We start from the raw sequence: 25,598 nt of genomic DNA on the forward strand, positions 1-25,598 counted from the left end.
ATCCTGTTTTCTTAGTAAACCGGCCAAACCGTAAAATTACGGTACATAATCGGGCCGTCATGCAATCACGATGTATGATCTGCATCATGGGCCCCATCATCTTGGTCCGTTAAAAGGCCAAAAGTAAAATGGCCCACTAGTAGATTCGGGCCTTTAATAGGCCGAGTAAACCGCCAGCCCTCTTTTAGCAAGAAAACTCAATGGGATTTTAGGAGGATGAGAAGTAGGTTGGGCCTGAAACGTGCCGAACAGCTCAGGGCCGGCAGCAGCCCGAAATGGACCCCGGCCCATGATTGTGCGAATCAAATCATGGGCTTTTAACAGGCCAAAATTGTCTCGGTCCTTGTTTGGCCCAATCAGATTATCGGCTGCGAGCAGTCCAGATGCAAACCGGACCGTAGTTAGGCTCAAGTATATGACGAGCTTTTAACAGGCCAAAATTAATATAGGGCCAAAATATTAAATGGGCCCTTAACAGGCCGAAACTAATATCAGGCCGAATTACTTTTAGCAAGTGAGCCCAAAAGCATAGCGTCCAGTTGACAGGCCGAATCTGATATGGGCCATAATCTAGCCCAAAGCCTCTTAAAGGGCCGGACCTGATCTGGGCCGTAATTTGGCCCAAAACGTGGTAGGATTTTAACGGGCCGGATCTCATGTGGGCCATTATTAGGCCCGGAACATGGCAGGCCATTAATGGACCGGATCAAATATGGACCGGCATTTGGCCCAAAACATGGCAGCCAGTTAATGGGCCGGCCTACTAGGGTCCTCAAAATCTTGTGGGCCTACAGGTGGGCCGGCCCATTAATGCCGGCGAAATCTCGTGGGCCTTTAGCTAGGCCGGCCCATTATGATCCACAAAAAATCTTGTGGGCCTTTACCCGGCCCGGCCCATTATGGCACACAAAAAATTTGTGGGCCTTTACCTGGGCCGACCCATTATGGCCCGCAAAATCTTATGGGCCTTTAGCTGGGCCATCCCATTATGGCCCGCAAAATCTCATGGGCCTTTAGCTGGGCCGGCCCATTATGGTCCGCAAAATCTTGTGGGCCTTTAGTTGGGCAGGCCCATTTAAACTTTATGGGCCGGTCCACGTGTCCACATATCATAGGCGCATCTCGCCATTGGATGATTGACACCTGTGCCAACGCGGAGCTGACACGTGTTTCCTCCAGCCAATGATGATTTTACACGTGGAAAATCCCCATTGGTCCGGGTTGTTAACGGGTTACCGGATCCAAAACCGGACCCGATAGCTTAACAACACTCCGTTACGGTGGATGCCACGTGTTGGTCACTGTTGACGAAAGCACTTCTATGACGCGCGATTTATCGTCATGGAAGTGGACACTTCCGTGGTGATAATTTTGGTAATGTCATGGAACACTTCTACGACAGCATAGGTATGACTATCTTGATTCTGTCATAAAATCGTCATGGATGTACATGCATGACAAAAAACGTGACCTACTGTGACAAACACGTATCATCACAGAAGTGTATTTTTTAGTGTGGTACAAACCCTCAGCCCTGAGGATGGACTACTCCCTCCTCATCATAGTGGCCGTCGGGATGATGAAGATGGCAACCGGTGATGATTTCCCCCTCCATCGGAGTGCCAAAACGGGGTCTAGATTGGTTTCTCGTGGCTACAGAGGTTTGTGGCGGCAGAACTTCTAATCTAGGGTTACCTTCGGGGTTTTTAGAATATTTGGAAATTTATAGGGCGAAGAGGTGGTGCGGGAGGCCATCGAGGTGGGCACAACCCACCAAGGCGTGCCTGGGGGCCCAGGCATGCCCAGGTGGGTTGTGCCCCCCTCAGGGCACCCCTCTGGTACTTCATTGGCCCAGTGGATGTCTTCTGGTCCAAAAACAATCTCCAAAAAGTTTCGTTACGTTTGGACTTCGTTTGGTACTGATTTTCTGTGTTGTAAAAAACAAGCAAAATACAGCAACTGGCACTGGGCACTATGTCAATAGGTTAGTCCCAAAAAATGATAGAAAGTTGCTATGAAATGATTGTAAAACATTGAATAATAATAATATAACAGCATGAAACAATCAAAAATTATAGATACGTTGGGGACGTATCAGTGCGGTCGAGGGCACGAGCATGGCGGACACGGGTAACTCCAAGTCAAGGTTGTTCTTTGCTACAACCTCCTTCTCAACCTTCTCTCGGGCGTGTTGTTTGACACGCCGATCATTGTGGGTGATGGTCTCTATTTTATTCCCAGTGACTGGGACACCACAAACTCTATCGAGCCATTGTCGATGGCAGCGGGCATACGACGTCCTAGGCATCGACGACTATGATGGACCAGGAGGACGGCAGTGTGGACGCATAGCAAAATCGGAGGATGGCGATGGCATGGATGTGGGACAAGGAGGATGATCACGGGGAAAGGTCGATGGATTTGGTCAATCAAGTATTTGTGATGAGTTCGAACTATAGGGTCGGATGTAGTGGACAGTGTCAGGCGGTTCCGAATTAGTTCCATGTATCCACTGGATTTGTGGTGTATGGGACATACTATGTACGGAAGGTCCGGGGTGGTTGGTGCAAAATCACTAGTTTAGGAGTACTCCTTGCAAAGATCACTCCCACCTTTTTAAGTTGTGACAAGTGGCGCGCTGCATGTGCCACTTGTTGCAACCTGGGAGTTTTTCCTTTTTTTCGTAGATCCGGTTATTCAAAATGTTTTATCTCTTAAACCGGGTGTCCAAATCTTGAATTGTTTTCACCGCTGGATTCCTCGCGTCGAGATCTTCAAAACTAGATCCTATTTGATATGTTTTAGCGAACTTTTTTTTCATAAAAAAAACCAAACCGCAAGCACGGATTTTTTTCTTTTCGAAAGAGGCACGACGGTGCCTCTTGCGAAATCACAACCATGCCTCTCGCGGAAGCAAAACAGTGCCTCTCGTGGAAAAAAAAAGAAAATGCGTATTTTTTTCCGTTTCCGGGAGGCATGGTCGTGCCTATCGCGAAAGCAAAATCGTGCCTCTTGCAGAAGAAAACCGTGCCTCTGGTGAAAAAAAAACAGAAAACATGTTTTTTTGGTTTCCGAGAGGCATGGTTGTGCCTCTCTCAAAAGCTAATGTCGTGCCTCTCGCGAAAGCAAAACCATGCCTCTCGCGGAAGAAAAAAATAAAATGCATTTTTTTCGTTTCCGAGAGGCATGGTTGTGCCTCTCTCAAAAGCAATGCCGTGCCTCTCGCGGAAGAAAAAAAACGCATTTTATCGCGCAATTTTTTTTGAAATTTTTTTGTCCCAAAAGCTAAGGAAGATTGGTGGAAAACCAAAACGTCGAAAAAACCAAAAAAACCCGTTTAAAAAGCCGAAAACACGTGCGAAAAAATAACTTTTTTCGAAGAAAGCGCCCAGAACGCGACACATGCCAGGCAGCTGATAACATGTCAAATGGCGCTGATCGTTATGAAGCTCCCAAAGAAGCCCTAGTCAATGGAAAATCCTATTGGACGCTCGATGCGTCGACTTGTCGAGGCTTCGCACAGAGAGCTAGCGATAGCGATCAAGATGGGCCGGCCCAGTTAGGAGATAGCGCTGGCGCTGCAGCTTCCGGTTTTGGGAACCTTCTGGAGGGTTCCTGAACGGTTTTGGGAACCTTCTAGAAGGTTCTTGAACCGGGTTTTCACTGGTTTTTTCTATTTGCTTTTTCTTTGTTGTTTTTCCTGTTTTTTTTCTTTTTCTTTCTTCGTTTTTCTGTTTCTTTATTTCATTTTTCAATTCCTTTTTCTTCTCCTTTTGTTTTCTTCTTGTTCACATTTCAAATTATGTTTGGAAGTTTCAAAAAATCTTCCCATTTCAATTCGCGCTTCCAAATTTGTTCTCCATTTCAAAATTTGTTTTCAACATTTAAATTTTTTTCATGCTTTAAAAAATTGTCCGCGCTTCTAAATTTGTTCTCCATTTCGAAATTTGTTCTCAACATTCAAAAATTGTTCGCGCTTAAAAAATTGTTCTCCATTTCAAAAATTGTTCACTGGTTTTTTCTATTTGCTTTTTCTTTGTTGCTTTTCCTATTTTTTTCTTTTTCTTTCTTCGTTTTTCTGTTTCTTTATTTCATTTTTCAATTCCTTTTTCTTCTTTTTTTCTTTTCTTTTTGTTCACATTTCAAATTATGTTTGGGAGTTTCAAAAAATCTTCCCATTTCAATTCGCGCTTCCAAATTTGTTCTCCATTTCAAAATTTGTTTTCAACATTCAAAAAGTGTTCATGCTTTAAAAAATTGTCCGTGCTTCTAAATTTGTTCTCCATTTCAAAATTTGTTCTCAACATTCAAAAATTGTTCGCGCTTAAAAAATTGTTCTCCATTTCAAAATTTGTTCTCAACATTCAAAAATTGTTCGTGCTTTCAAAAATTGTTCGTGCTTCCAAATTTGTTCTCCATTTCAAAATTTGTTTTCAACATTCAAAAATTGTTCATGCTTTAAAAAATTGTCCGCGCTTCTAAATTTGTTCTCCATTTCAAAATTTGTTCTCAACATTCAAAAATTGTTCGCGCTTAAAAAATTGTTCTCCATTTCAAAATTTGTTCTCAAGATTCAAAAATTGTTCATGCTTTCAAAAATTGTTCGTGCTTCCAAATTTGTTCTCCATTTCAAAATTTGTTCTCAAGATTCAAAAATTGTTCATGCTTTCAAAAATTGTTCGAGCTTCCAAATTTGTTCTCCATTTCAAAATTTGTTCTCAACATTCAAAAATTGTTCATGCTTTAAAAAATTGTTCGTGCTTCCAAATTTGTTCTCTGTTTCAAAATTTGTTCTTAAGATTTAGAAAATGTTTGTGCTTTAAAGAAATGTCACAAATTCCAAGAATATTTGGGAAATTCAAAAGTTGTTTGTGTTTCCAAATTTTGTTTTGAAATTTGAAAAATTGTTCCTGTTCAGTTTTTTGGGTAGTTTAAAAAATGTTTCCGTTCCAAAAAAATATGTTCGCGTCTCCAAAATTCGTTTGTGTGTTGGAAAAATGTTTGAGTTTTCTCAAAATTTGTAAAATAAAACTAATAGTGTTCGCGTTTGATAAAATATGCACCTTTTGTTTTTGCTATTTGGGAAATCGTAAAGTATGTTTTTCAAACAGTCTTATACTTTCTTTAGTTCTTGTAGGTTCACGCTGCAGTTTGGTCAAATGAGCTCGTCCATCCTAGTGGCTAGTAGGGTGCGCGTGCGAGTCGCCAGTGCTGAGTTGGATTCCCAACCGTCGCACCCTACTATTTTTTGCAATTTATCACCTGGTATTTGCAGCGCACTGCAATGGGCCGGCCCAATCAGCGCACCGACGACGTGCCTGTGCGAAAGTGCAGCATTTTGACGCAAAATGCGTCACATAGGAACTCCTCTAGTCAACAAGTTGCTCGCTGGTTTGTGTCTTTCTGTTCAGGCTGTCCAGCCGAATAAATGGGCCGGAGTAAGGGTCCGGTTACATGGCCCACCGACGAGCGCAAGGTCCAACGCACGCAGCTCAGACCTGATCAGCGATCAGGCGACGGCAGGGATCAGTATCACTAGTCACCTCATGGCCGGCGGGCATCATGAGCACGACGGCATGAGAGCGCGCGCCCCAACACGGCTCCGGCGGATCGACATCATCCATCGGTCGCCCGATCGCGGTACGGTACTCTACGCCACGGCAATCACGCCGCACACGTCCCGTCGTAGGGGCCGCACGCGTGTGTGGGCGCCTCTTTCTCGTCACGCTCCTCTTGGTTTCTGGGTCTCGATCTGCCTGCTGGCTGGCCCGGGACGTACGTCCAGGGAGACAAAAGGCACGACAAAACAGGGCCCTCTGGTTCTACATGTGGTATGGTATGTGGGTCGATCGGCGCAGTCGGCCGGTCCGCCGGGAAAACGAAAACGAACTCGTATTTTTTAAGCCTATAAAATCGAACATGGCCAGTTTGTAACGCAATAATAAATGTAAAGTACGGAGTAAAAAAATGCCAAATATGTGTTACACGTGTGATGTTAAACCAAAATTTGTGCATCCTCTGGTTGTACAGAGACCGGGTTTATACTCATCATGATTGTATTCCTCGACGCTATGTTATGAAACAATAAAAAAGCCCTTTATCAAAAAAAGAGTCAAATCATACTACAAGACTTGGTAGCGATCAATAAAGAATCATATCAAAAAGAGATTTAGAAAAACAATTTATATGATTTTTTGTGGTTTCATTTCCTTGGTAACCGACTTGCATTTCAATGTAAATCATATTGTTTGTTATTCTGAAATAGCTGATCTAAGTCAAACGTGTTTAAGTTTGTAGAAAAATGTGCTAACGTCGACATCATCAAATTAGTTTTATTAGATTCAATATAACAAATATTTCATTCTGTATGTATTTTATGTTGTAGATATTGGCAACTTTTTCTACAAAGTTGGTCAAACTTAAGGGATTGGACTTAGGACAAACCTAGAACTTCAAATATTTTCAAACCTAGGCAGTAGCTAGCTAGCCCTCATGCGAAATTGGTGATTTATTTAAATCGTTAATCCTAAAATCCCAGCCTTGCATTGCGGTGATGCAAACAGCCATCTTATTACATAGTTACTATTATCATACAAAGCATATCAGAAGAAATTACAAGTGAGAGTCACTGCTTTGAGCGGTATATCAACCACAGTAAAAATTAAATGCCAAGGCTCACGACTCTCGAACTGACATCCAAACTAGGGCAATATAGCCGGCACCGCAGCCTCCAAGTGATTGCACTCGGAGATCAAAGACACATGCTTCCACGCGGCGAAAAAATGACTTTGCGATTCAAGAGTCGTTATACATAGATTTTACCGAAAATACCATGATGTATGAATATTCCATCGGAATACATCTGGTGTATGTATGACATTGTTTATCCTAGCAATTGGTAATGCATATGGCAATACCCGATGTAATTTTGCAAGTAGCACATTTCATGTACTAATATGGTTTGGGTTTCTAGGGTCTAACAAGCAATTAACGTGCATATGGATTAAGGTATAACAATAACATGGATATCCAAGAGGTTACAATAACCATTAAGTGTAAACAGCACACAATAAAACCAAAATAACCCATGCATGGTTATTTGCATGCATTGTCATTATCCTCTATACTTAAATAGTTACAACTCATCACCGCCATCTGCCTTGCCCACTGTGATATCTACCGCTGAGGGCGGGACCATTGCCGTGGTTGTGCCTCCGGTGCTGCAGGTGATGCCCAAGGTTCAAGTGTTATGTGCGAGCTCTGATTCGCCTCTATCAGTGGAACATATGATGGTGGACACGCATGCGACCACGTGTGAGGGACATGATTCAACCTCGACATGTGAGCTTAGTGAGAACTCGCATGCGCATTCACATGTGGCTTCTGCATCCATTCCACCCCCGCCGAAGGATAATTCCGATGCTCTCTTTGCAAAAGAGCTTTGTGACTTGCTCGCTAGCGTGGAGACTGTTAGCCCTGGAACTGGAAGGGCGATTGCTTGCCTCCCGACGAGAACGACATTCAAGGGCAAATACAAGAAGGCGAGTGATTGCCCTCAGACCGGTATAGTGAAGGAGAAGTCACCAAGGTGCAAAGGTAAGAAGAGTGGCGCCATAGGTAAGGTGCCCGCAGCTGCTTACTAGATGATTCCCGGTCCCTCGGCTCATCCTCCCGGTTTGGGTCGTCATTGTGGTTTCGGCGTGGTCCACTATCTTTTGTTGGGATGTTCTTGTCGGGTTCAAAATTGTGGTGTTCAAGCGTGGGGAGTTATTGTGTGTTAGGAGGGTTTGGCGGGTTGCACGTGTGCTCGTGGGGTCATGATTGGTGAGTAATCCAATTATGGTCTGATTGTATCGGTTTTAGCCCGGTTTTCCATAGATTAACTAGGCAATTCTCTTCTTCTTAATTAATCGATGAGGCAATTCTTTTACCTCCGTTTTGAAAAAAATTAGTTACAACACACTAACTATATTTCCTAAAAAAGCAGCCATTCCAAGTCAATATATCATGTGTGCTCGCCACATCATCAACCTTCCAAGCCATTACCAATTTTTCTACACATCCGACCCTTCCCCATTAACAAATTGTGCATGGTTGGCACGTCACCATAATTAATCCTCACAATTATTCATGGCATCAACCTAATTATCCATGTCTCGAGCCTACCTATTTTTAGCAATGTTCTCACTGCAACACAAGGGTTATCTTCACTTAACTATTTTGTACACAGAACATACCATGGTTCAAAAGATGGGCTAATTTTGAGATCATAAAGAGTAACACTTAGGAATATTTCTCACCTTAAGTATTTGATATTTCCACATACCTTACATATCAATTCTACGTTATTATCATGAGATGAAGATGTTTGGCAAATTTAGATTATGATGGTGTGCTTAGAAGAAGCAGCCTTATCGTTTCCATAGTTCACATCAAATGTCAGGAAAATAACAAGATGGATGGTGTGACAGTACGTTGATAGTTCCTTAACGTCCATCTTTAATTTTTATAAATTTATAAATATGCGGGGGTTACTAGTCACTTCGAAGTAAATTTTAGATGTATATTTTTGTACACCCTCTCATCTCACTCTGACTTCCTAAATATAAATGTTCACTTGGTGTATGTAAATATTCTTTCTTTCCTTGACTACATGGGCGAGGTGGTGGATCATATCTGAGCTCCAACAAATTATGCAGATTCTTTGCTTCATTATCAATCTACTAAGTCAGTGCATATTTTTACCGAAAAAGGCTTTCGCCCCGCTTTATAAATAAAGCAAACCGCCACAAAACATACAACCGAAGCAAGTTCACACACACACACACCACCCGAGTCTCACAACATAGTAAACAGGTTCTGCTGAGGGCACAGCTCAACAAGCCCAAAAAAAAGAAAGAAAACAACACACTCCAGGCGCAAGGAGTCTAGTCTGCATATTTTTACCATACATGCGAGCTTTCCGCACAGCAGCGAATCATGCATGGTTGCCAGTTTGCCACATCATCATAATTAATCCTTGCTATTATTCAGGGCATCAACCTAATTAGAGCATCTCTAGCAGACCCCGTATAACGCGCTAACCCGCATAATTCCGGCGAGTATACGGGCTCGGCCCAATTTTCTGGCTAGAACAGAGCCCGTATACTCGTTCGACCCGTAATTTTTTTTACCGCAGCCCACAAACCTCACCGCCAAAGCTATATAACTACGGATTTGCGGGGCAGATACGAGTCAAAATCCTATCCCACCGCCGCCGCGTTTCCCTGTGATTCCCCACTCCCTCCCTCTCATTTCTCGTCGCCGGTGAGCCCACTTCCGCATCCAGCCGCCATGTGGGGCCGTATGTGGAGCTCCGGCAGGGGCGGCGACCCCGAGCACGAGCGGTGTGTCCGCGCGGACGGCGCAAGGAAGCGCGAGGCCAAAAGCGGACCAACCAAGGCCTCGAGCTAGCCACCGTCAAGGCTCCTCCGTCGCGAGACGGAGGAGTACGACCGCCGGCACGGGCGGACGCCCTCCTCGGCCGCAGGCTCGTCCTCATCCGCGGGCTCATCCTCGGCCGCGTGGCTCACCTCCGGCGCGGTGCTTCTCCCCGTGAAGAAGGAGTGGGAGGAGGGCGAGTTCATCGCCGTCAAGCGGGAGCCGGAGGAGATCCAGCACTGAGGCGTCATCGGTCCCGAAGACTACATCGGCGGCGATGTCGACGCGGTCGCGATTGCCGCACGGAGCTTGCGAGAGGAGAAGGAGCGCCGCCGCCGTGATTGCCGCACGGAGCTTGCGAGAGGAGAAGGAGCGCCGCCGCCGCGACGAGGAGATCAAAGAGCTCCTGTGAAAGCAGGTGGTCGCGGCCAACCTCGCCGCGAAGGACAAGGACGACGAGTGGCGGCGCATCCGTGAGGAGCAGAAGAAGAAGTACATCGACCTCGTTAGCTCCCACGAGGAGGACTGAACGATGACCGAGCTCCTCCACTGCGTCGGCCTCGCTGCTGCGAGCCGAGCTCGTCCATTTTGGTAGCTGCCGCGAGCCCGCAGACCCCCCACCCCTCTCTAGTAGTAGTAGTAGCAGTATCATGTAGTATGTATGATCATGTAGTATGTGATGAACTATGAATGATCAGTGTGGTTGCAATTTTTTCCGCGAAAGTTTTTTTCTTTCAAATATATAGTTTAATATACACGAGACTGCAAACGGGTTATGCGTGTAGGCATAATACAAGGTCTGCTAGAGATGCTCTTATGCATGTATGGAGCCTACCTATTTCTGGCAGTGTTCCCACTGCAACACGCGGTTTATCTTCTAGTCCACTTAAATATTTTGTACACAGAATATTTCATAGTTCCAAAATATGGGCTAATTCTGTGATAATCAAGAGCTAACATGTATAGGCATATTTTTCACCTCAAGCATTTGACATTTCCGTATGCTACACATACCAATTCTAGGTTTTTATCATGAGATAAGTTGTTTGAGAAATTTAGATTATGAAGGGGATATTTTTAATCATTATAACTTTATAAATACACAGTGGTTGCTACTTTTTTCGAAGTAAATTTTAGATGTATATTTGTTTGCACCCTCTCATCTCACTCTGACTTCCTAACTATAAATGTTTACTTGGTGTATGTAAATATTCTTTCTCTCATTAACTACGGGGGCGAGGTGGTGGATCATATCAGAGCTCCAGCAAATTAAGCAGATTCTAATCGATTCCCTTTTGTTTAAAATTCAAATTTAATAGCTTTCAATCAAATTTATTTTGTAAAACTGAAATAAATAAGGATAAAATACATACGTCTTTTTAGGTAATACAGATGCAAGCCAGCTATTCCATGAAGATGGATTGTTTTCCATTGACCGAAAATACATGGAAGGGAAGGAAAGACATACATCAGTAATGCTGAAAACATGTTCTTAAGACACACCTACTTTTCTACAGGTGAATAGGTGTAAGAAGTTGTGGAAGTGAAAAGATAAACATGGAAAAGATGAAGTAATGGAAATAGAGAAGACAAACTCACTACACCTATAGATAGCCAAACAGATGATCATGACAACTGAGAAACCTAGGTATTCAACTCGATTCTCCGTTCCAGGCCCCAAACGGACAGAAATGAAAGTAGTAGATCTAACACACACGCGATGTTGATGATACTATCTAACAAGGAACCCTAGATTGGAGCCGCAGAAGAGAGTTAGCTAACTTCGAACGTTCGCAGAACTCGAGAGGCTTGCTCATTAGCTAGGTAATTAAAGTGGAGTAACGCTCATGTTGGCAGCCGCCGCGGCCGCCGCAGCATAGAGACCATCCTTGAGAAGCATGTCTTCGGCGCCATCCTGCAAATCACAAACCGTTAATTCCTGCAATTACTACAAAACTTCGCTCCGGTTTCAGAGCTACCCACATGCTGATGAATTAAGACCTGAAAGTGCAGTGGTAGATAGGCTAAGGGTTTAGGAAACCGTAAATAAAAGCTAAAGTACCTGAACCTTGAAGGTCCTCTTGAATCCCTGATCCGGCATGAGGCCGAAGTGGATGTGCGGGAAATGGGCCCACTGGTTGCATCAACAACATGCCAAGAAATAAGCAGGTTTGGATTAGCAAAAAGAAGCTTGTCGAAACAAATCTGAACAAACCCTATCTAGCTCCCATAGTCCCATGCATGCATTGTAGTACTGGTATTTACTGTGTGGTGGCTTAAAGCACCGGTGCATGCACTGATGCTGCACAGAGTTCGCTCGGCATCTTGCTCGCAAGCGGCCGAACACAAGCTGTCCCTGTGTCCGTGCTGACACCGCGCGTAAGGCGACCGGTCAAATCAAGACGACACGCAAACAGCGCTATCTAGCTAGGAGCTACACCTCTCCTACTAGGTACTATGCACTTGCAGTAGCGTAGCGGAGGAGAGATTTTACATTCTTTGCGGCTGCGCTGAAGGCCTCGCGGTGGGTGATGTCCGGGTTGCCGGCCTTGATGCGCTGGATCTCATCCCTGTCGCAAATCGTCAGCATACAGCGTGAGAAAACGTACGCCAAGAACAGCATGCATGCATATGTACGCAGAAACATAGATCGATAGATCGTCGCAAGATCTTACTTGATGAAGCGGTTGTAGGCGGAGGGAACTCGCTGACGCTTCTCCGGAGCTGCATAGACAAATTGGCATCGTAGATTCGGATCAGCATACGCAGGAAGACATGAACGAATGGGTGTGCATGCTTTTACCTAGGTTCCGCTACTATACATAACCACGCACACAGATCGGAGACAAGCATGGGTACCCATGATTGTATGTCTTGGTGTTATCTCTCCCATATTGATCTCATGTAACACTACGATATCAATTAACATGATCTCTTTTCCCTATCTTGCTCATTTATCGCTGTAGTAGCACACAGCTAAAAAAGGTATTTAGATTTTCTTTTCGATAAAGGGAAAAAAAGTTACCTAGATGATCATGGAGTATAACGAATCCACTAAACTTCAAGGACATGACACTACTGAATACTGATCGAGGTGATAAGTATGTGCCTCATGTTGATAAGACCCTTAACCCTAAAAAAACAAAAACAAAGCTAAGCAACAAAGAATGTGCAGCAAATATCGACAGACCGAGAGGAGTACATGGGGCAGCTTCCTTCGTCCCACGAACAGTGCGAGGTGAACGACATCCAAGCTCGTGGGCTGTTTGCTTTGACTAACGTATAGCTAGCAAATGAAAGAAGACCAATATAAAGAACCTGACAAGAAGAGCTGGTCCTTACGCCTGTTCGCCGATGGGGCGCTCTTTGCCGACTGCTCGGTTTCCTGCTGCGCAGGCTTGGCGGCAGGCATCGGCATCGCCGGCAGGTTGCTGGCGCAGCTGCTGTTGCTGCGGCCCGTGAAGCCGCTCAGGTTGGTGCTCGCCTGGTCCATCAGTAGGCTCGGCGTCTGGAACGCAACCTCGTCCTACGCCAAACAAGACCTAAGTACGCAGACACCGGTCGGTATATGGGCTCATAAGTACAGATCGGAAGGACTTACCAAGAGGCCATGGGGGGAAGTAGGGGAAAGCAAGGAGTGGCCGAACTGGAGCTGGTTTGCCGGAGGCGCCGCGGGAGGGAGCAGGAGGGCGCGGAGGTTGACGGAGAGCAGGTTGGCGCAGTGGCCGCACCTCACCGTCACCGTCTTGAACAGGCTGCTGCACGGCACACCGACCTGATGCGGGCATCAAACTTGATCACTCCTTACAAACTTACCAACCAGCAAGAAAGCTAAAAACAAGGAGAAACGAGGCTAGGATGTGATGCTAATATTTCAAGCAATTAGCAAGCGCTGTCGGTAGGTGGACGGCACATACTGCAAGGATGGCGTCGCAGCAGTTGCAGTGGACGTAGCAGAGCTGCTCGGTGGGGGACGGCGCGAGGTGGTCCAGGTTGAAGACAGCCGACGAGGAGGAGGACGACGACATTATGAATGTATGTAGTAGCAGCCGCTATGCCCTGAGTCTGCTTATCGATCGGCGGCAAGTAGCACCACCGCTACGGCTAAGTATGTGTGTGGGTGGCTTCTCGCTTTGATCGTGCTCGAACGGATCGCAAGAAATTACCACTACAATGGAGAGATGAGTCGAGATTGAGGAAGCAAGGAATTGCGGGTGTGTAGAAAGGGGGATTTTATACGAGCGGGGCGGGGAGGGGAGGGGAGGTAGAGATATCCTTTTGGTCCCCTTTGATTTGATGTGATGAGGTGATTTGATGTCTGGGTAGGTGGCTGCTCTAGCTTCCCTTCGGATTTGATTTGATGGACCTGCAGGATGGATGGATGCAGCTAAGCCCAATTCGAGAAAGCCGCGGATCTGTCTGTCGTTGCTCCTGATTTGAAAGCCGAAACAAAACAAAACAAAAACACGTAGTATCTGCTAGTAGTAGTACTACTACTGCATGTGGAACTTGCCGCGAGCAACGACGGAAAGGCAGGGGGCGACGAGGCGGTATGGGCCGGTGGTGGTGGAGGATGTAGCTCTGGACAAAGCGAGAAGAAGATGGGAATGAGGTGGGAGTGAGACAGAATGCCCGGGTGGGACTGCAGGTAAGTTTATACTGGGGGTGGGGTGGGAGCGAGCAGTGGGACGGAATGGGGGGCCGAGGCCAACGAGCGCTACTAGCTCTCTTCTTGCCTTGGCGTGTGTCTCCGCCCACAGCCGGGCGGGTATCTCGAGACTATTTATGACCGAAAAGGGGAATGAGTGGTGGGGATCGCCGGGCCCCGGCCGACTGTGGCGCGATGCGGCCGGTCTGCCCGGCCCGGCCGGCCACGACGCGCCCTCTCCCTCCCTCCCTCTACTAGCGCGATCGACATCTTCGAATTCCATGGCCGCGACCACGTACGTACGCGAGAGAGATACACGGAGGGAGAGAGGAAACCCTGTAGCTGGCTACTCCTTCCCAGTAGCTCATTACTGCTCGGCTACACGTATAGTACATCGATGCTGCTGCGTCGTACGTGTAGGGGCACGGGCTAGCTTGTGGAGCTATGGCGACGTGACACGAGCCGGTTTTTGATTTTGAGCACTCATGCACGCGCCTAGGGTACGTACGTACGTCGACTTTGCAAAGTAGGTGTACTGGCATGCATCGAGCGTGCTCGCGGGACACCGTCTGACCCTTGTCTGGCTTCATTTTTCCGGGCAGGGAGAGGGAGCCGGGATTTAAATGAAGCCGGCCCGGCCGTCCGGGACAAAGATGCCTTTGCCAATACTATGCCCCCCCGTGTACTGTCGCCCGAGTTGAAGATATTGATTGATGTTCTAGCGGACACAGGCCGTACGTACGCGTACGTGCATGCATGCGTGCTTGTGAGATGTCTTTCGATGGATATTTATTTCTACTAGCAAATACGCACGTGCGTTGCAACACGAGAAAATTAGCTCTGCATTCTCCTACTAAAAAACATATAAGGGCATGTACAATGGTGCTATCTTAAGAATGACACGTAGGATAAATGATGAGGTGAAGGAGAGAGAACTCGTAAGGAAAGGCTTGTCTTCTTTTATTTAAGAGAAGACAAAAGATGATCTCTTAGTACAATATGTCTCACCACGTTTTTAGGAATAACTAGTTATTGAAGATAAGACTAAGAAATGACCCATTGTAGACATCTTTTTTTGTCATCTCTAACTTACATGCAAGACTTAAGATAAGACTATCTTATCAACCATTGTACATGCCCTAATGTACAAAACGCAAGAATAGGGAGATAAAACAACTTTCTAGATTCTCGAGCAGAAACGTTCACCGGTCCGTCCAAATTAGAATAATTATTGTGCAAAAATATCTATTGATTGAAAAAATAAAAAATAGTTTTCATAGATCATTATCAAAGTTAGACAAAATAGCAATTTTCATAGCTAAAAGATGTATTATAAAATTTGCATTTTGGAAGTTTTTGTTCCGAGCATATATAGTGAATTGAGGAAACTATCAGGGGCTCAACATGGCAATGGGTACCTGCAACCCGCGAACCCGCCGGGTAAAACCCTATTAGGGTAAGGGTTTGGAAAAAATATACCCATCGGGTAAGCCGGGTATGGGTGCAGGAAAGCCATACCCATACCCTCGTGACCGCCTATCCGCATACTCATTTACTAATTCTTTCTAACAGGTAGGTCTCATGTGTCATTCACTCAAGGATGAAAAACTGTTTTACCCTAGGATAACATAATTGCTAGCCTCGGCGACCGAAAACCCCTCCCCTTACCCATGTGGATGATCTTGTTTAAATGTGTTGACCTTGTTTTGTGAACACACTACTTTGTCTCTGATTTTGTTGATCTTATGATATAGTCTCCTTCATTTGATCATTTCAAAGTAGGGGCTGCACAAGTGTCTTCAATAAAATAAAAATAGAGAAAATTGTGTACCTCTTGTTTGTCTTCTAATTAGAAAAAAAGAACATATGTGAATGTTTCTCTAAAAAGTTCACTTACAGGTTACTCATTAATTTATGAACGTGTTTGGACATTGTTTAGTGCCATCTGGTTCGTGCTTATTGCTACCCACTTCTGAAAATTAATACCATTCTTTTGATTCCATCACACAACAAATCATGATATATATGTGCTGAGCAGCTAAAATGTGGTATATATGTTCTGAAATGTTGAAGTATACATGCTGAAATGGTGTGTATATATATGGAATTGCTGAAAAATACATGGTGAAGTGTGAATTGGGTAAGATGGCCGAGATGGATATTTTTACCAGTGGGTATGGCCCGCACCTAGCCGGGTACGGGCATGGGAACGGTTTGAAACCCGAGGACGGGTTTGGGCCAAAAAAATGTTGATTCACGGGCCTAATATCGATAGAAATCAATGTTTTAAATAGCGGCCTATGAAAAATAACCGTGATCCTCCAAATCAGCAATAGCAGAGCTATAGCGGGCTATTTGTGAAGACGACCATTTAGCGGCACCCTGCTGAAAAGGCTATAGCGGGTTAAAACTATGATAGAAATGGGAGAACTCAAGTAGGTGAGAAGTTGGTGATCGAGAAAGATAGATCTTTGATAAAGTCTTCTTCTTCTCTAAATCTAGTTTTTCTTTTTGAGATGTTCTCCATATCTAGTTTGTGTGGTGTGTTTGCGTCATCCTTCTAATCGTAAAATTTATAATAAAAATAAGATCCATGCACGGTGAGTGCATGTGCATGCTATGCCCGGCCTGTGCGTGGTGGATGCTGATTCCTGGCTCCATCGTCCGATGATCGATCACATCTACGGATCTACAGACCGAGCATGCACGTACGCACCTGAGACTCCACACAGTGTTCCGCGCCCCATTCGAGCCCTGCGTGTGGGACCCAGCTGTCAGCAGGCCGCACATACATGGCTCGCCCGGCCGCCGGCCGGCTTTGACTGTGCGTAGTGCATGCATCCGCGCGCGGTGTAAAGGGGGCTGACGTAAAGTGCATGCCAATCCCAGGCACATGACCTGGCTCGGCCGGCCACTACGCACGGGCACGCGACGGAAATATCTTGTGACGCATGGTCGTGTACACGACACGACACGCCATGTCCAATGCCAAGAAGAATCAGCGGCTGGAGCCGGCCGGGGCAGACCAGGGTGGCGCGAGCTACAAAAGAATCTCATGGAGGCATGCACCGCGCACGACCAGGGCTACCTAGGTGGGTCTGACCGATCGATTCATCGATCGAAGCTGGCCTGTGGATTGCCGTGCACGGCGCACGTCGTTTTCACCGTGCGCATTTCCATGGTCGACCGCGTGATCGAGCCCCCTCCACCGCTGCAGCCAAACTGCAAAAGTGGTCTTGAGTGGGAAACCTGAGGTTTTGTCACTGGGAAAACGACCTTTGCCGAGCCAGCGTCATGGTCCTTGTACATCGGTGTTCGTTTCCATGAATATCAGATGCAGGGACTAGTAGCTTTCAGGATGTTTTCTTAGAACGGAGCCGCTTCCACGGTCTTAAACTAAGGCCCTTAGGGCATTTTCAACAGTCCCTCAAATCATCTGCAAACATCCGGACCAACGTGTTTGGACATTTTTTTTATCTTTCAACACGGTGCCGCAAATATCCATGGATGCGAATATCCATGAACACCTCCGATCCACTCAAATCTCCTCTTTCTGACCACTTTTCTCCCGCTATGTCTCCCCCCTTCACTATATTCGCACCCTCCTAGCCTGACGCCAAGACTGTACCACTCCGGTCGCAGCCCAGGCCTTGGCAGACCCCCCCCCCACCCCCCGCACCCGCCCGCCTTTGACTACGCTGCCGTCCACCCCGCATCTGTCCGCAACCAGGTATGCTCCGCACCTGCCGATGTAATCCATGCTGGACACCACACTCGGCAAGTGTCCATCGTAATGCCATTGAGTTTTTGTTTTAAGTTCTTGTTGTTTCGTTGAAGCAAGCACGATGGTGGGGTACCGGGTGATGGATGGTGAGTTGTTGTGCGATGTGTGCTTGGCCAGAAGTGCGGACTTTGTAGGCATGAAGCAAGGGGCCATAGTGTTTTGGCTAAATGTGCATTCTTGACTTCATGGGCAAAAGCACTTCGCGCCTTACAACTTGCACCTGATTCATGATCACAATGTGAAGTCGCAAGAACATTGGTGGTACACCATCTCAAACTCCGCCATGAAGTATTGTGGTGAGATTACACGAGTGGAGAGAAGGTGGCTACCGAGCGCATCAATCACGGAGATCGTAAGTTTTGCCTCTTGTTACTTTACAGGTTGGTCAAGTCATCAATCACGGAGATCGTAAGTTTTGCCTCTTGTTACTTTACAGGTTGGTCAATTCATTAATTCACTCAAGTTCCAACTTGATAATCATCACGTTGTATAGTCTGAATGTGTTGCTGTTCTATACTAAAGAACGAAGGACAAACCATTCACGTTGATAAATTGTTGGATGAAACTCAAGAGACACAACGTCTAGATGACCAAGATCTACAGATACTGATGCATTGTTGGACTCGAGTAACCTTTGTTTTTTTTCTTTCTTTTTATTTTCTTCTTTAGTTGTGTGCATCCTGGATGTCTTTGCGACATCTTAGAGGTGCAGAGGCTCGGTGTAATTGTTATCTTCGTGATATTAATGTATTCCCCTCTTCCAAAAAGAATGTCGTGGGACCATGATGTGAGGTTAAAGGATCGACTATGTGTAGGGCATCTAGAGAAAAAAAATCTATGTAGGTCCATTTTTGGAGAATTGGATTAACATCCAACAGCCATCCAGCTTTCTTCTTCCTCCCCAAGCCGTCTGCCGAGTCTTTTTCCTCCTCCAGGCGCTCGATTATGGCTCGCACCAGTGTTGTTGGGGAACGCGGTAATTTCAAAAAAAATCCTACGATCACGCAAGATCTATCTATGTGATGCATAGCAACGAGAGGGGAGAGTGTGTCCACGTACGTACCCTCGTAGACCGAAAGCGGAAGCGTTTCAATAACGCGGTTGATGTAGTCGAACGTCTTCGCGATCCAACCGATCCAAGTACCACACGTACGGCACCTCCGCGTTCAGCACGCGTTCAGCTCGATGACGTCCCTCGTACTCTTGATCCAGTTGAGGCCGAGGGTGAGTTCCGTCAGCATGACGGCGTGGCGACGGTGATGATGATGCTACCGGCGCACGGCTTCGCCTAAGCTCTGCAACGGTATGATCAAGGTGTGTAACTATGGAGGGGGCACCCCACATGGCTAAAAGATCAACTTGTGTGTCTATGGGGTGCCCTCTGGCCACGTATGTAAAGGATGGAGGGAGGAGGAGGCCGGCCCTCATAGGGCGCGCCCAAAGTGTGGAGTCCTACTAGGACTTCCTAGTCCTAGTAGGATTCCACCTTCCACATGGAATAGGAAAAGGGGAAGGGAGAAGGAGAAGGAAGGGGCCTACCCCCTTCCCTAGTCCAATTCGGACCAGTCCATGGGGAAGGGGCGCGGCCACCCTTGAGGCCTTTCTCTCCTTTCCCGTATGGCCCATTAAGGCCCAATACGAATTCCCGTAACTCTCCGGTACTTCGAAAAATATCTGAATCACTCGGAACCTTTCCGATGTCCGAATATAGCCTTCCAATATATCGATCTTTACGTATCGGCCATTCCGAGACTCCTCGTCATGTCCATGATCTCATCCGGGACTCCGAACTACCTTCGGTACATCAAATCACATAACTCATAATACAAATCGTCATCGAACGTTAAGCGTGCGGACCCTACGAGTTCGAGAACTATGTAGACATGACCGAGACACATCTCCGGTCAATAACCAATAGCGGAACCTGGATGCTCATATTGGTTCCTACATATTCTACGAAGATCTTTATCGGTCAAACCGCATAACAACATACGTTGTTCTCTTTGTCATCGATATGTTACTTGCCCGAGATTCGATCGTCGGTATCATCATACCTAGTTCAATCTCGTTACCGGCAAGTCTCTTTACTCGTTTCGTAATACTTCATCCCACAACTAACTTATTAGTTACAATGCTTGCAGGGCTTATCGTGATGAGTATTACCGAGAGGGCCCAGAGATACCTCTCCGAAACACGGAGTGACAAATCCTAATCTCGATATATGCCAACCCAACAAACACCTTCAGAGACACCTATAGAGCACCTTTATAATCACCCTTTTACGTTGTGACGTTTGGTACCACACAAAGTGTTCCTCCGGTATTCGGGAGTTGCATAATCTCATAGTCTGAGGAACTTGTATAAGTCATGAAGAAAGCAGTAGCAATGAAACTGACACGGTCATAATGCTAAGCTAACGGATGAGTCATGTCCATCACATCATTCTCCTAATGATGTGATCCCGTTCATCAAATGACAACACATGTCTATGGTTAGGAAACATAACCATCTTTGCTAAACGAGCTAGTCAAGTAGAGGCAACTAGGGACAACATGTTTTGTCTATGTATTCACACGTGTACTAAGTTTCCGGTTAATATAATTCTAGCATGAATAATAAACATTTATCATGAAATAAGGAAATAAATAATAACTTTATTATTGCCTCTAGGGCATATTTCCTTCAGTCTACCGCTTGCACTAGAGTCAATAATCTAGTTCACATCGCCATGTGATTTACACATCCGTATGTGATTAACACCCATACACTACTAGGGAAAACCTTATACACAGAACTTTAGCAGCAGCTCGTGTCAAAAAACCACGGTAGTGCTAAGTAGCAGTAGCGCGTTGGCCAAAACCGCACTACAGATACAATTGTAGCAGTAGCGCGCCTGATGATAAACGCACTACTACTAAAATTCCCACTGCTTAGCCGATAGGCTACACATAATAATAGCGATCTACGGCGAACAACGCTATCGCTACATGCTTTCTAGCAGCGCGTTTACGCAGAAAGGCGCTACTGGTAAAGGAATTAAAATTAAATGGAAAGCAAATAGAAAAGTATATGAAAAATGAAAGAAATAGAAATAGGAGAAAGGAACAAAATGTAAAAAAAGTAAATGAATAGGGAAAAAAAGAGAAAGGAGTAGCAGTAGCGTGTATCCAGGAACGCGCTATAGCTAACTTAGTAGTAGCGCACTTCCCGGAAAGCGCTACAGCTACGTTTGACTTAACCTACAGTTCGTTCTTCCCCACGGCCACTTCCCCCAAATCCTAACTCCTCCGCTGTCGCCCGTCGGCCGCCGCACGCTCTCCCTTTGCTCTCCGCACACCCTCGACGCCGCCCCCGACCCCGGATTCGATGCCGCCTCCGACCCCGACCTCAACGCCGCCCGCGACCTCAACGCCGCCCCCGAACCCGACCTCGACGCCGCCCTCCGCCGCGCGCCCGAGCCCCGACCCCGACCTCAACGCCGCCTGCCCCTCCCTCGCCGCAGGCACCCGAGGTGAGGACGCCTGCTCCTCCCCCTCCCCTATCTCTACCTAGGGTTCTTCAAATTTTAATTGCATCAAATTAGTTAGGGTTCATCTATTGCATCAAATTTCAGATTATCCGCTACCACTTTCCACCCCTAGGTTCATCAAATTAGATGGTAATCAGGGCAGTAGTTCCTAGGTACTAATTAGTTAGTAAGAACTAGGTACTAATTAGGTACTAGTTTATTTTTATTTATAGTAAGTTTATTTTTAGTAAGAACTAGTTGAATTAATAGAACTAGTTGACCATGTCACATTTGTTGTTATTTTTTTAGTTAAAGCAATTTTTCCCGCATCGACGTCGACAATGCCTATCCCACATCCTCGTCATCGACTCGACAAAGGACACCGCCTGCTTGACCAGATGGGCCATGTCCGGGACTAGGCTCCGCCGGGCTAGTACTGGGAGGCGCTACCTACCGGGGGGGGGCGCAGCTTGGTGAGGAGTCAGCCCATCGTTGAACGAACCTTATTTGGTGGCGGTCGCGTGGGCCAGTGATGATCGAGAGGCTTGAGGACCCTGCAGAGGTGGTACGTCACCGTGTTAGCGAGGAGGACGCGCACGTCCGTCGCTACTTGGTTGCACTGGAGCACATGTTCTCCAATACCTAGCAGGTTCTCCAGGGATCTCATTGGAGCTATGATCCTGTGATGGTTTCTTCTCTTTGGGTGTCCACCGCCTGTGCCGATACCCATCGTTCACTAGGGTTTTAGTTATATTAGTGATGTTATATGTATGATACTATTCGGGATGTATTAGTGATAATATTCGACGATGTATAGACTCAAGAGATGATTTACTTTTACTTATTGAATGCATGCTAATTTGAATACTTATTTATTTTATGATTTGGTTTTGCTTATTGAATGCTCATGTCAATATGAGTCCTATAAGATATTCTGAAATGTATATGTTGTGTTGCTCAAATAGGATATGTGCTTGCCCAAGTGGCTGGTCATGTTTGCAAGTTACACCTCCAAGTGGCCTATGTTTTGCCGGATTGTTGATTCATTTATGTTCCGGCAAATTTCAGGCGCTCGATATATGTCCTACTTTAGCAAAGGTCATGCCGGATTTTTCCGTGAATTTTGGCATGACTTGTGCCAGAATATGTAGGAAATATCGAGTGCCCCGGACTTGTGTGTTGAGTATCCTGGTAGTTGTCTTCGATCGATTTTCAATTAATGTTTCAACTATGAACATAGGAAATGTCTGACGACGAAAAGGATTTTGGTATTTGCAAATACTGCAAAGACGAGCGCGGCCTGTGCGATAGAATCTTCCTAGATGATGATAGGCGCTTCAGCATCAAGCTGGACAAGAACTTCGAAGTGGATACAGTAAGTCACAACGACAATTCTTTTTTCGTAATTAAGCATGACATCTGCTTCATTTGCTTCAACTTATAATTTATTTATTTTTACTATTCTATTAGCGTATCCCTTCCATGCAAGAGTTTTTGTCTTGGATAAGATAGGTTTCAGTCCTATGAAAACTACTATGGAGGTAAAGAGAGTTTACTTGAAGACCGAACATGGTTATACTTTCTACACAAAATTATACAACGCAGATACCTACACCTATTTTGAATGCAAAACTTGGCAAGCACTATGCAAGACTTATGCATTTGAGCTTGATATGGTTATCACCTTTGATATTTGTCCGAAAGATGATATTGAAGGTAATATCGACATCTGGGTCGATGTGCAGACGCCTCCAGTTATACCATTATGTGAGTTTCTCAACCATATTTATGTCTTTGATATTGTTTATTTAAAAATAGTTGACAACTAATTTCTATTGACATCTTATTTTCATTCAAGCAAACATGTCCAGCGCTTGGTAGACTGGACCTACTACTGTCCCGGGGCTAAACTAAACTGCGAGGAGATAAGTCATTATGTTTCATGGCTTGAGGATCTTCATACTGTCAAGACAAATTATTTTTCTGGACATAAAAATCTTAGTACTCAAAACATGCGGCCAATAGTGTTCGTACTGAACTACGGTCACATCTATTTAGGAAAGATGGTAAGATTTTTAATATTTGTCCTTAGTGCATCTTTTGCATACATTATTTTAAAGCTAAACTTCATTGCTAAGTATGTTACTATACGATGTTCTTCAACAGGGACTCCCGATGAATGTTGTGCTTCATTGGATCGAGACTAAAGGTCGCATGAGAATGGTTAGCTTACGGCCAAGACATCCTACAATGCACTTTAGTGCATTCAGGATTTCTAATAGCGAGGAATGCTTAATAGTGAAAGACTGGAGCAAAATTGTGAATGATCACAGAGAAGTACTAGGGGGCAGCAATCAGAAGCGCATCCCACGATTAGGAGATAGGTTCATCTGCATGCTCCAACATGATGAAGCAGGAGTGCTACACATGTTTTATGTCATTTTACCCGAGAGAGAGCAGCAAGAGTTATTAGCTAGCTAGAAATGAGTTTGAAGATGATGATGTGCTACACTATGACTATGATGATTAAATAGCTAGTGTTGGTGTGGTAATGACTATGATGATTATTATTAGCTAGTGTTGGTGGTGGTTAGATAGCTACCACAGCTAGTTGTTGGTGGTGATTAGCTAGCTAGAATGAGTTTGAAGATGATGATGTGCTACACTATGACTATGATGATTAAATAGCTATTGTTGGTGGTAATGACTATGATGATGATTAAATAGCTTGTGCTGGCGGATTAGATTCAAGTGGAGGCAACATGTGGTACACATCAAAAGTACTACTAGTCTAAACTAGATCAAGTTTGGATTAGTAGTATACTTTTGACATGCACCACATGTTGCCTCCACTTGAACCTAATCCACCTTCATTTGACACACTGATATGGAGATATAACCTCATAATTGGTATTGTACCAAATTTTGTATAACGGCGTATAAATATACTAAAAAAAATGAAAAAAAGAATACTAGTAGCGATGGATAGAAAACACGCTGCTACTAGCTAGATTACTAGTAGCGCATGAGCGAACACACGCTCCGGCTATATGTCTTAGCAGTAGCGCATGTCACATGCGCTACTGCTAAGTAATAGCTGTAGCGCCTTACTAGTAGCGCGGTGTCCCGCACTACTAGTGGGCATTAAATCGGCCCTACTACTAGGGTTTTCCCTAGTAGTGATAGTTCACATCACCATGTGACCAACACCCAAAGGGTTTACTAGAGTCAATAATCTAGTTCACATCGCTATGTGATTAACACCCAAAGAGTACTAAGGTGTGATCATGTTTTGCTCGTGAGAGAAGTTTATTCAATGGGTCTGTCAAATTCAGAGTCGTATGTATTTTGCAAATATTCTATGTCTACAATGCTCTGCATGGAGCTACTCTAGCTAATTGCTCCCACTTTCAATATGTATCCAGATCGAGACTTAGAGTCATCTGGATCGGTGTAAAAGCTTGCATCGATGTAACTCTTTACGACGAACTTTTTATCACCTCCATAGCCGAGAAGTATTTCCTTAGTCCTTACTAAATATAATTTTGACCGTTGTCCAGTGATATACTCTTACATCACTATTGTACCCCCTTGCCAAATTCATGGCAAGGTGCACAATAGGTCTGGTACATAACATACTTTATAGAACCTATGACTGTGGCATAAGGAATGACTTTCATTCTCTTTCTATCTTCTGCCGTGGTCGGGCTTTGAGTCTTACTCAACTTTACACCTTGTAATACAGGCAAGAACTTCTTCTTTGACTGATCCATTTTGAACTCTTTCAAAAAACTTGTCAAGGTATGTATTCATTGAAAAATCTTATCAAGCGTCTTGATCTATCTCTATAGATCTTGATGCCCAATATATAAACAACTTCACCGAGGTCTTTCATAGAAAAAGCTCTTATTCAGGTAACCCTTTATGCTATCCAGAAATTCTATATCATTTCCAATCAACAATATGTCATTCACATATAACATCAGAAATGCTACAGAGCTCCCACTCACTTTCTTGTAAATACAGGCTTCACCGCAAGTCTGTATAAAATTATATGCTTTGATCAACTCATCAAAGCGTATATTCCAACTTCGAGATGCTTGCACGAGTCCATAGATGGATCGCTAGAGCTTGCACACCTTGTTAGTATCTTTAGGATTGATAAAACCTTCTGGTTGCATCATATACAACTCTTCTTTAAGAAATATCCATTTATGGAGCAGTTTTGAGATCCATTT

General features: G+C 45.0%; 1 protein-coding gene across 2 annotated transcripts; it reads right to left on the reverse strand.

Annotated features, from left to right (window-relative positions):
• Positions 1-10,826: 10,826 nt before the first annotated feature.
• Positions 10,827-14,124, reverse strand: LOC119326126 (protein YABBY 4-like). 2 transcript variants are annotated; one of them, XM_037599829.1, is made up of 7 exons: positions 13,338-14,124; positions 13,022-13,195; positions 12,739-12,946; positions 12,096-12,144; positions 11,915-11,990; positions 11,483-11,554; positions 10,827-11,335 (listed from the first exon to the last, which is right to left on the reverse strand). In XM_037599829.1, the coding sequence occupies exons 1-7, from the start codon at positions 13,446-13,448 to the stop codon at positions 11,249-11,251; spliced, it is 777 nt and encodes a 258-aa protein (XP_037455726.1). In that variant the 5' UTR covers positions 13,449-14,124; the 3' UTR covers positions 10,827-11,248. The 2 variants fall into 2 exon arrangements, with proteins under 2 accessions (XP_037455726.1, XP_037455727.1); XM_037599830.1 differs by having other exon boundaries at positions 12,763-12,946; positions 13,338-14,119.
• Between the last annotated feature and the right edge of the window lie 11,474 nt (positions 14,125-25,598).

This window comes from Triticum dicoccoides, chromosome 6B (genome assembly GCF_002162155.2).
Source record: "Triticum dicoccoides isolate Atlit2015 ecotype Zavitan chromosome 6B, WEW_v2.0, whole genome shotgun sequence".
Taxonomy (NCBI): Eukaryota; Viridiplantae; Streptophyta; class Magnoliopsida; order Poales; family Poaceae; genus Triticum; species Triticum dicoccoides.